This window comes from Mustela nivalis, assembly GCF_964662115.1.
Source record: "Mustela nivalis genome assembly, chromosome: 1".
NCBI lineage: Eukaryota > Metazoa > Chordata > Mammalia > Carnivora > Mustelidae > Mustela > Mustela nivalis.
In genome coordinates, this window is record NC_139020.1 from 28,490,710 (window position 1) to 28,503,155 (window position 12,446).

General features: G+C 38.2%; 1 protein-coding gene across 1 annotated transcript in view; it reads left to right on the top strand.

Annotated features, from left to right (window-relative positions):
* The window catches only part of LIPI (lipase I), a 53,951-nt gene extending 52,412 nt beyond the window's left edge, over positions 1-1,539 (top strand). The window contains exon 10 of the mRNA XM_082692027.1: positions 1,288-1,539. Coding sequence (XP_082548153.1) covers positions 1,288-1,375 — 88 coding nt within the window. The 3' untranslated portion in view covers positions 1,376-1,539. The remainder of the gene's footprint in view (positions 1-1,287) is intronic.
* Positions 1,540-12,446: the final 10,907 nt, after the last annotated feature.

A 12,446-nucleotide genomic window follows, 5' to 3' on the forward strand; every position in this document is an offset into this window, starting at 1 on the left:
TTAACATATTTTTTACTCCTTTTTGATTATTTTTATTTTCTATTATTTTTAAACTAACATATAAGATGCCTTTATTATTTCAAATGGAAGATACTGTGGTATTCTGTATCCGTGTTTATAATAAAAAATGAATGTCTATATTTTATTACTTTTAAACACATTAGCAAATGTAGAAAATTGAGTTATTTAAAAATTGAATAACTTAACCTAAAAATGCTGTTGAATATATTTTTTTCTTTTTTAAAGATTTTATCCATTTATTTGACAGACAGAGATCACAAGGAGGCAGAGAGGCAGGCAGAGAGAGAGGAAGGGAAGCAGGCTCCCTGCTGAGCAGAGAGCCCAATGCGGGGCTTGATCCCAGTACCCCGGAATCACAACCCAAGTCAAAGGCAGAGGCTTTAACCCACTGAGCCGCCCAGGCGCCCCAAATGCTGTTGAATATATAAAAAACTTGTCCGGTGATGTCCTAACCAAGCTAGAAGGAGCCTGGGAACAACGTACATCTTGAACTAGAGCAATGCATCTGTCAAGTAAAGGGGAGCTGTCAGCACTCGTGAAGCTGAATTACCCCTTTTCCTTGACTAAGTTGCTGTTACTCACATAGGAAATTTCCATTTATTTCAACCATTTTTTTTCTTTAGCTCCTTTCCTGAACTTTTACCAATCTTTTCTTACCCTACTTGGTTACCTTTTTATGGATTTTAAGAAGGTTTTTAAGATTCTTTGAAAGACATTAATAGGAAGATAAAAACTAGACAAGATGCTTGATTCATCATAGTGACTTGACTTTTCAGAAGTCTTCAAATGCCAAATACACAATCCCTCCAAGATGTAGAATTCTTTACTGATTATCATCTCCACTTTTGTAGGTGGAAAAGAGGACTGATTAGATTATTAGAAAATCTGTGTATGCAATTAAGCCCCATTCTTTAATGGTGCCTGTCATGATAGAAAAAGTGGCCCAGCCACTAAGTGTTGAGTTCAGGCTTCAGCTATTTCAGTATCCAAAAATGTCTTCCCTATAAAGTAAATATCTCATTGACGCATCAAGGAGAGAAGAAATTGAAACACAGAGAGTTTTTTTCTTTCTCCTAAATATTGTGTCTACTTCATCCCTGTATAGCCCAATGAGATGGAATGGAAGCAAGGCCATAGGTTTGTCCCTGCATTGGGAAAACTAATCAATCGCAGGTATTGAATATCCTACCGTTGATGAGGAAAAAATATCAACTTTGCCACTTTTTACTAATAATTGTTTTTTTCTCTTTTCTTCTCTCTCCATAGACCACCACTTTGCAAATACAATTTTGTACTTGATGAAAATGTGGAAGTATTTCTCAATCTACACACATGCACCGCAAAGAAAATATAAAATGCTTTCTTCCATCAAATATAAAAACTTGTTTGTGAATTAAAGAACTTGTAAATGGGATCAATGCATTCTTTTAGATCAATCTGGGATTCAGATATTTCTACTTCCTGAAAATATTTTTAAAATAAAAAATATAGAAAACTATTAAAGTGCATATAATAAAACATTCTGAATATATTCTTTTTTTCTATAAAGATTTTATCTATTTTATTTTAGAGAGGTTTAGCACAAGCAGGGGGAGGGGGAGGGAGGGGTAAGCTGACTCCTCCTGAGTGCAGACTTGATCTCATAACCCTGAGCCATGACCTGAGCCAAAATCAAGAGTCAGATGATCGACCAGCTAAGCCACTCTGGTGCCTCACATTCTGAATGTATTCCAAAAGCTGTTTATTGCTGTTTACCTGAAATGTTTGTCATTGAGTATTTCCCGTAATTACTATGTTTTTAGAGAAAAAGAGAAACGTGTTGCTTCAGTACTGTCTAAATAGTATCATTCTCTACATCTCAGACTGCAGTAGTAAAATAAGTGAATATATATATTCACTTATTTAAAAGATTTTATTTATTTATTTGAGAGAGAAAGCAAGGGAGAGCATGAGGGGGAGAGGGTCAGAGGGAGAAGCCGACTCCCAATGGAGCTGGGAGCTTGATGCAGGACTGGACTGGGGGACTCCAGGATTATGACCTGAGCAGAAGGCAGTCGCTTAACCAGCTAAGCCACCCAGACACCATATGCTTTTAATTGTAAATTTGTCACTTGGAGAAGTCACTTGGATTAATGTAAATCTTGTGAACATAAATATAACTTCTGTTTAGTGCTCCATTTGATCTCTTTGGCTTAAGGTCAGATCTTGGGTCCACTTACTGGTGGTGTGAACTTTAGTAGCTAAACTTATCTCACCATGTCTCAGTCAATCTAAGAATTTTTGGGAAGATTAAGTCAATATTTTGACTAGTTTCTGCCTGTAATGATAATAATAAAAATACTGATAGCTAACACATACATCACTGTCTTTCTACACAGTTTATTAACATATATATATAGATATATATATCTATATATATCTCAATTCATTTAATCCTTAAAAGACCCTGTGAGGTTGGCCTTGCTACTGATGAAGAAATTGAAGGATTCCTGGGTCTCAGCTCTCTCTCACCTGAATCTGAATACCCCCAAGGTTTATTTCATGTGTTTCTAAAGCAGACTGTCCATTACAGTCCCAGTCTCTCTGCTTTTGACTTCCTGTCATATTAGTTTGCAGGGTTTTCATAACAAAATACCTCTGCAAGTGTGACTTAAACAGCATAAATTTATTTTCTCATAGTTCTGGAGGCCTTAAGTCTAAGATCAAGGTGTCAGTAGGCTTGATTTCTTCTATGGCCTTTCTCCTTGACTTGCAGAGGCTACCTTCTTGCTGTATCCTACATGCATGGTCTTTTGTCTGTGCATGGTGTCTCTTTCATGTGTCTAAATTTCCTCTTCCTATGAAATCACCAGTCAGATTGGGTGAGAGCCCACCCTAATGGACTCAATTTTAATTTATTCACTTCTTTAAAGATCCCCATCTCCAATTATAGTCACATTCTGAGGTACTGGGGGTTAGGGCTTCAGTATATGAATTGGGGGGAAGGGCACAGTTCAGTCTATAATACCTGCCATGACTCATTAGTTCCACAACAATGACTTTAGCCTCCTAAGTCTTTTGATGGCTAATTGGGGCCATTGTGTGAAGACCCTTTAAGTATTAGATGTGTGTTCCAGACAGAAATAAGTAGAAGTTTCCTCACTTTTTTTGTCTAGGGATCCGATCATGCAGCCTGTACCCCAGACTGTCCTACAGTCCTTGAACACAGTTTCTTCAGTGTCTGTTTGAGCTCTTCACTTCACAGGCCTCGGACTCAAGTCTGCAGAGACCCCCACTCTACTCTGTCAGGTAATCATTTGCTCACAGATTTCCCACATTCTTAAACAAAACCACAAACCCTCATGCAATTTCACTTTTCTAATCCCCTCCGATTATTTTTCCAGATAGCCCCAGCAACTTTTGAGTCTCATTTTGTGATATTAATGACATTTAAAATTAAATAAAATGCACTATAGGTACATTATGAGGAGCAGAAATTCTGTTCCAGTGTACCTGGTTGCTTAAGGTCTCTAGGTAATAGAGAGACTTATAGCATATTAATGGGTCCCACAACCCTCATAATAAAGCTTCCTTGCCATAAGATCTTCCAAGGATAACTTGAAGACATAAACTTGCAAAGTGTTTAGAAGTTTCCAGATCGCAGTAACTTCTCGAGAATCCTAATTCTTCCCATTTTTTTTTTTTGAGATAAAGGAAGAAGGCTTTGACTCCTCTAACCTCAAGTTCATAGTCTTCAAACAATATTTTAACCATATTTTTTTAATTTGTGGAAATCATAGATCAAAAATAAAAGGGGAAAAATGCACTTTTTTGGAGGATCATAATGAGGCACAGGTTTCAACAACAATTTCTGAAACAACAAGAGGTACACACAGATTATTATGCACAAAATACGTTATGCCAGGCTGCTTTAAAGACATACTGTTCTGGAACAGATAGGAAAGGAAGCAGGGAGATGAGATGTTTAGATTCTTTATCTTTCAGAATGCCTACTCGGCATGCATCACAGAATCAGACTCAACTTTGTCTTTCAAAGTCCTCTCAACCACATAGTTTTATTATTTTTAGGCTAATTTTAGGATTTTTCGAATTAAATATTGTATTACTGTTTTACTGATTTGCCTGTTTTGTGTTTCCATGGCATAATAAGCTTTATATTTAAAAAAATAAATCACCAATAAACCAACGTGTTATACCTTGGTTCCCACACTAGTTGACTGAAATGACAAGGAAGTATAATCCTAGATTTTGTTTAATAAACTATACACTTAAAAAAACCCAAATTGCATCATTTATAAGCTGTAAAACCATTCTGATGTACTGGATAATTGTTTAAATGGTGTGTATGTGTGGCCAAAATAGAAAAAGTACAATTACAAGAATATTTTAATTAGCTACATTCATAAAATTGTTGTTGTGGGTCATAACATTTTTTGTATTTTTAAAAAATTATTTTTATTGGGGCGCCTGGGTGGCTCAGTGGGTTAAAGCCTCTGCCTTTGGCTCAGGTCATGATCACAGGGTCCTGGGATAGAGCCCTGCATCGGGCTCTCTGCTCAGCAGAGAGCTTCCTCCTCTCTCTCTGCCTCTCTCTCTGCCTGCCTCTCTCTCTGCCTGCCTCTCTGCCTACTTGTGATCTCTCTGTCAAATAAATAAATAAAATCTTTAAAAAAATTATTTTTATTAACATATAATGTATTATTTGCCCCAGGAGTATAGATCTGTGAATCATCAGTCTTACACATTTCACAGCATTCACCATAGCATATACCCTCCCCAATGTCCATTACCCAGCAGCTCTCTCCCTACCCCCCACCCCCAGCAACCCTCAGTTTGTTTTGTGTGATTAAGAGTCTCTTAATGGTTTGTCTCCCTCCCAATCCCAACTTGTTTTATTTTTTCCTTCCCTGCCCACCACAACCCTCCCACCCTGCCTCTCCAATCCCCCATATCAGAGAGATCATATGATAATTGTCTTTCTCTGATTGACTTATTTTGCTCAGCATAGTACCCTCCAGTTCCATCCATGTCATTGCAAATGGCAAGTTTTCATTTTTTTTTGTTTTTTTTTTTTTAATTTTGTTCATTTACTTGACAGACAAAGATCACAAGTAGGCAGAGAGGCAGGCAGAGAGAGAGAGGAAGAAGCAAGCTCCCTGCTAAGCAGAGAACTCAATGCAGAGCTCGATCCCAGGACCCTGGGATCATAACCTGAACCGAAGGCAGAGGCTTTAACCCACTGAGCCACCTAGGTGCCCCAGAGTTCATTTCATTTGATGGCTGCATAGTATCCCATTGTGTGTGTGTGTGTGTGTGTGTGTGTGTGTGTGTGTATCTATATATCTATATATCTATATAGATATAGATATAGATATACCACATCTTCTTTATCCATTCATCTGTTGATGGATATCTAGGTTCTTTCCATAGTTTGGCTATTGTGGATATTGCTGCTATCAACGTTTGGTGCACGTGCCCCCTCGGATCACTACATTTGTATCTTTAGGTAAATAGTGGGCCATAACATTTATGGCCTATGTATTAATGGTGTTTTTGATGTTATTATAATATTAATAGCAAATACATAATGCATACTTACAATGGACCAGTCTATGATTGACTTATTGATTGATTGATTGACAGTAAGCTCCAAGCCCAAGGTAGGGCTTGAATTTAAGATCACAAGGTCAAGAGTCACATGCTTTTTACCACCTGAGGCAGTCAGGTGCCCCACCAGTCTGTTTTAAGTCCTTGACTCACACTATTTCACTTAGTACTTAAAAATGCCCTATAAGGGACGTCTGGGTGGCTCAGTTGGTTAAGCGGCTGCCTTCGGCTCAGGTCATGATCCCAGCATCCTGGGATCGAGTCCCACATCTGGCTCCTTGCTTGGCGGGGAGCCTGCTTCTCCCTCTGCCTCTGCCTGCCTCTCTGTCTGCTTGTGCTCACTCGCTCTCTCTCCCTCTCTCCGACAAATAAATAAATAAATAAAATCTTTAAAAAAAAAAAATTCCCTAGAAGTTAGATACTTTTATTACCTTCAGTGACCACGGGGAGTAAAAGAGCAAAAAGAAAGCCTTTGAGTAATTGACAATACTTGAAAGATATGTTCGTTGTTTATTGTCTGTTGAGTCTGTAAGAGGCATTAGGCAAATAAATGTTTGAGGACGAGTAAGTGGTTGGACATGTGAACAGGAAATCACAGGAAGTCACTGGAGAAGAAGGCATAGTCCAAAAAGAAGAGCCTGACAGAAACTGTGTTGTGGTTGGCGAGTGCCTGCCAGCTGCCAAGGTCTTGTTGAATGTCACCATTCTAGCAAATTGCCAGAGACATGTGCTGGTTTTCTGAAATACCCTTTTAGGCTCTTAGTATGAAGACCCTGTTAACAGTTACCAAATACCTGAGTCCTGCCTCAAGACAATATAGTCTGCTTCTCCAGACGGCATAAATGACGCTGTCAGAGAACATCAGTGGATGACTTTGAGGTTATGAAAATGTAGGACTTCAAAGCACAGATAACATTTTCATTCATAATTTCTTTTTTCCCATGAACATGTGGTACATGAAAAAAAGAAGGAAATATGGGAGGTGAACAGCTGGTTATGCAGATGGTGTTGAATTGAATTTGGATTTCTGTATCATGGCTTAAGTTTCTGGAATGCTAGGCTCTTGGCTAAGGGTAGAATTATTTCTCCAGGGACATGGAAGAATGTGTTTGCATGTAGGCTAACAGTCATGATTAAAGTGTTTCAAATGGAACATAATATTGCAGAAAATGTTTGAAGATTCAAAGCAACAGATCATTCCCCTAGATTCTCTAGGACTCCGTTGAATACTTTTCTAGCTTTTCTGTTTGATCCCCATTAGCACCTTCCAGTCCTTAACTCAGATTTGTCCTCACTTCTCACTTGGTCCTTTTCTTGGTCTTTTCCATAGTTAACTTGTTACGTCTGAACAAATCACTTCCTTTGCTTTCACCTCCTCTGTTTCCCAGAGATGCTATTTCATGTCCCTGTTAAAGCATGGGTTATTAACTTTTTGCTTACTTGTCTGTATCCATCACGAGGATGTGATCTTCCCGAGTAGGACATTTTGTATTATACATCCTGGTATTTTCAGGGATGAGACCAATTCCTGGCCTGTTTCAGGGGTTTCATAAATATTTGTTGAATGATAAATGCAAAATTAAATGAAGCAGTAAGTTTCTTTTTAGCTTAGTCAGGAAGAGTAGGCAGTCACCATTTGACTGTAGGCTATTTAGAAGAACAAAATGTTACAAGTTGTTCTGGTTAAAGATCACCGAGCTCTCACAGTACATCAAATTTAATATTAACTGTGTCTTAAACTCTTTTCTAAAAATGTAGTAAAACCAGATTTTAATATTAGATGATGTTAGTCAAGACAGAGTGCTTAAGAATAATTTGCATTTAGAATTCAATTCCAAAAAATTCTTCCACATATATCATTCAAAACGCATTGAAGAATGATAAAATGTGGGTCTTTTAAAAACAACTCCCTGGGAAAGGAAATAATTTGAAGGTTAAAAGAAAGAAAAAATATGTCTGCAACAGGCATAGATTCTAAAATCACTGGACCTTTGTAAGTTGAACTTATAAGTTATCAAAGGGTTTTTGTTTGTTTGTTTGTTTGTTTTACTGTCCCGCACATGTTAGTGTTGTGTTACTCTTTAACCCTTGGTAGGAAAGATGCTTACTTGGGAAAGTGTCTGAGAAAAAGGTTTTCAAGATGAGGGTTGTCAAAGTAAATGAAGAAGGAAGGACTTAGAAGGTAGGTTTACTCTTAGAAGAAGACTCTTTAAGTTGAGAGGGGGTATGAGATGAGAGAGAGAGTGACAAAGAGAATTTGAATTTATTAAAAATACACTTTATCTTAATGATCAAGCTAAATGTATTTTCAGAACCACAAGATCTAGAGCACTACCCTGAAGAAATTTTCTTCTGAAACACAAGATATAGTTTCTGTGAAATGATTTACTGATCATAGGGGCCATCTTATTCCAACCATATTTCCCCATAATCTGTACCAAAGAAAGTAACAGTTGACTAATAATTGTAGATTTGAGTATAGGAGCAGTTTTAATGTAAAGAAAAATTTGGAAGACACCATAGGGTTATGATGATGGAAGCCAACTGTGATGGATTCACCCTTACCTCCCTTTCATTTGAACAAGTCAAGGAAATACACAGAATCTAGGATTGAAAATATCTGCAATATAGGAAAATTGCTTATAATCTTCCAAACTTCAGAAGGAAGTTATAATAACTAGACACAAATGGTACATTGAGGCAGATGGCTGAACTGAGAATGGGGGAAGGGAAAAGAGATTGACTCATTGTACTGTGATTCCATTTCACTCTCCGGCCAGAGGTGTGTGGTCATTTATCTACTCAGACTCAATACTTTTCTGAGAGCAAGAACATTTCCACTCTCCACATTCTCCTACATTATTTCCCTTTCTAGCAATCAGTAGCCCAGAAATCCAAGAAAACTATACTATTGGAAACAAATATACACAGCGTATGGTGGTTTTCCACCTGGGGTAAATTGTTTCAGTAATACCACCCAATTTGTTCAAATCTCCCTGTAACCATTCCAGTAGATAGCACCTTCAAACCCTGAATCTGAGCAGATGTGTCTTACCTTGGCCACTGGGACAATAGCAAATGCAACCCAACTTGAGACCTGACAAGTACTTTCTTGACTTGGATCCCAGAGACATCATGTTAAAATGCCCAAGCTAATAAATGAAACAAGATGGGATCTGGAGGGAGACAAACCATAAGAGACTCTTAATCTCACAAAACCAACTGAGGGTTTCCAGGGGGAGGGGGGAGGGAGAGGGTGGTAGGTTATGGACATTGGGGAAGGTGTGTGCTATGGTGAGTGCTGTGAAGTGTGTAAACCTGGCGATTCACAGACCTGTACCCCTGGGGCTAATAATACATTATATGTAAATAAAAAAATAAATAAAAATAAAAAATTATATAAAAGGGGAAAAATAATAAAATGCCCAAGCTAGGCTGCTGGAAGGATGAGACAAGGAATGGAGGAAAATTAAGATACCTCAGCCAAATAACTGCCATCCAGCAGATTGACCACAGACACAGAGATGGGTAGAATTGGCCCAGACTTGAAGAAACATAATACACTCAGAAAATCATGAGCTAAATCCAGTGGTGGTGGTTTTAAGACGCTGTGTTGGGATGGTTTCTTGGGCAGCAAAAGTCAAGCAATATGAATTCTGAAACATGAAATAGCATGGATCGTGGCAAGACAAACTCTGTGCTGCACCTGGAATGTGTAAATGAGATGTGTCTACGTAAACAAACATTCATTCCTTCGAACATGCGCCGAATGTATATTGTGTGCCTGACATCTTGCTGGAGACCCAGCCATGAGCAGAAGAAAGCAGGTTTTGAACTCGGTAGGCTTCAGGCAAAGAATCAGTAAGGTAACAAAAGCAATTTCAGAGAGTGATGAGGTGGTGAGAAGAATAACAATGAAAATATATAGGGAAATGAGAGGGATGGAGTTCATTGAAATGGTCAAGGAAAGTTTCCCTGAGAGGGTAGTCTGGGGGCCAAAATGGAACCACCTATGCAAGGATCTAGGGAACAGGATTTCCAGCAGAGGGCATAGCAAATGTAAGGACCCGAGGAACAAAAGTGTGTTGGAAGAATAGGAAAAAAGCCAGTGGAGCTGGGAGTTCATGAATCCAGAGACAGGGTGGCAGGAGTTGAGGTTGATGACATTGGCAGAAGCCCTGTTTTAAAGATCTTCTTGGCCATGGGAATAGTTTGGATTTTATTCTAAATATAACATAAAACCACTAATATCATTCAAGCATAAGAGTAACAGTGTTTGTATTTCATTACTGGAAGGCCACTCCCCTAGGCAGGTAAGTGGGAAAGCAGAGGAACCACTAAAAAGGCTGTGTGATCATGGTGGCCAAGTCTATGGTGTTTTTGTCATTGTCGTTTTGGTCTTGTTTGTTTTGCTGGATGTAGTGATTAGACTCAAGTATTTTGAAGGTGGAACTATTAGCAAGCCAACTTATTAAATATGGATGTTGAGGGAGGAAAGGTGCAGCATGACCTCTTCTAAACTAACTACATCTGCCAAAACCCAGTTCTCAAGTAATGTCACATTCTGAGGTTTTGAGTGCATGTGGATTTGGGGAACGGCAGGAGGGGAGACACTATTCAACCCAGTACAAAATCCAAAACTTAGCTCAAAAAAATAGAGGACAAAATAAAGCTTTATGAAATGACAAAGAAAATGAAACATTTTTAAGATGATAATATTTACCTTAAATCAATGGTTTTCACTTAATCAACAATGCAACAGCCAAGTTACTCTTGTGGAAATCAGAATCAATGTAAGGAAATCTGTTATCACTGTTAGTAGTTATTTTTACCTGGAAATTTTGCCCAAATAAAATGTGAGATGGAAACATGTGTATATAAAATACATATAAATTTGGTGGGTAACAAAGAAGGTATATATGATATATAGCTTATAGAAGCATGCTATCTAAGACACTTTAGTAACATATTATATTATGTATTACTACCATCTATAGACACCACCAACTCTGCATCCTCCTTTCTAAAGTTATTAGTAGATGGTAATACTCTATACCAACAAAACACAATAGAATCAGCTATCCTTGTAACAAATAAGAATGCTATAAAGCGATAGGGTATAAAAGAATACAGAAAAATTCATCACTTCCCTATATTCCTAAGTTTGAAAACACTGGAACTACCATTTTGGAAGAAATATAATTCACATTGGCAATAAAGTATGTATACCTGGTGTGTTATTTCTATGAAACATTGATTTTTTTTTCTGTTTATATACATATCGATTGCAGAAACATGGAAAAGCAAAAAGAAGTGGGATGCAAAAAATCATAAATCCTATTCCTACTAGCATTTCCTCTTAATTTCTCTTTCCTCCCCCCACTTCACTAATTCACCCCAAACCTGTATCTATGTATAACAATGTGGATTACATTTTTTTTAGATCTTTTTGTCAATAACTTAGAAGGGGCTGAGACATTTCCCTACTTGCAAGCTAACAATTTTTTCTGCCACAGTTGAATAGATGCTGGCTGAAGACGTAAGACTTCTGGCTCAGAGGGAAAAAACCCTGTTGGTCTTAGCAATAGCATAGCCAAGCACACAACTCTCACAGGGCAACACAAAGGGGCCCAGCGATGTCTGCACCTTGCACTGCAGACATCAACTACAAGCTTAGGAAACCTCCATCTTTTATTACAGCACTTTACTTGCCTGGACTTATCCCCAGAGAGGGATGTGCTCTATATTATACTGAACAGTAAACAAGCTTTTCCTTTGCTCCAGAAGGAGGCACTGCTTCTATACTGCAAGGCTGTTTTCTATACAGATGTTCTTGAAAAGACATTCAAACAAGGCAGCCAGTGCTCAAAAATTGTGCAGAAATGAGACGCCCCCCTGAAAAAACCCCAAATCTAATTTTTTAAAATCCAATTTTTAAACCAGTTCTTTTTCTCTACGTAATTCTACACCTTTAATATGCTATCATATTCTAAGATCGTATTTTTTTTTAAGATTTTATTTATTTATTTGACAGAGGTCACAAGTAGGCAGAGAGACAGGCAGAGAGAGAGAGGAGGAAGCAGGTTCCATGCTGAGCAGAGAGCCCAATGCGGGGCTCAATCCCAGGACCCTGGGATCATGACCTGAGACAAAGGCAGAGGCTTAACCCCCTGAGCCACCCAGGCGCCCCTCTAAAATAGTATTAAGAATGATTCCAATTGCTCAATTGAGAAGGGTACTATGAATTTGACTTTACTTAGTACTACTTGAACTAGAAATGACTGAAATAACTAAGAGTTATTACCTTTACATTATTATGAAAAAAATAATAATAACCAGGATATTGCAAGGTGACATAAAAACAATGCCAGTCATCACTCCTGGTTGCAGTAGTGGGTGTAGTGTTTATCATCTGCTGTAAAATTGATGGACTGCGAAGAAAGAGATGAGAAGAAACGAATTAAAGGATGCATTTTCAAATGTAGGCAGGGGAAAGTGGAATTGGTTTCTGAGAAAAAAGATCTCAGTGGAAATGCCCATGAAGTATATCCCTTAACGGCAAGAACTTCCTGGACATTGGATCACTTAAATCAGGTAGAAGGACTGGTGCTGGGTATACCAGCTGTTCTGAGGATCAAAAATAGACCCAACATGGAACATCTACATTCAAGGCTACTGAGGAAGCGGTAAAGAATCTAGCCCACAGACGTCCCTATATCTGACCCCAAAGAGCCTGAGAATGGGCTTCTTTTTGAAGCATTTTATCAAGATTAAAAATACTCTGCCCACTTCCTCTGCATTTTACCAGATTGAGTATA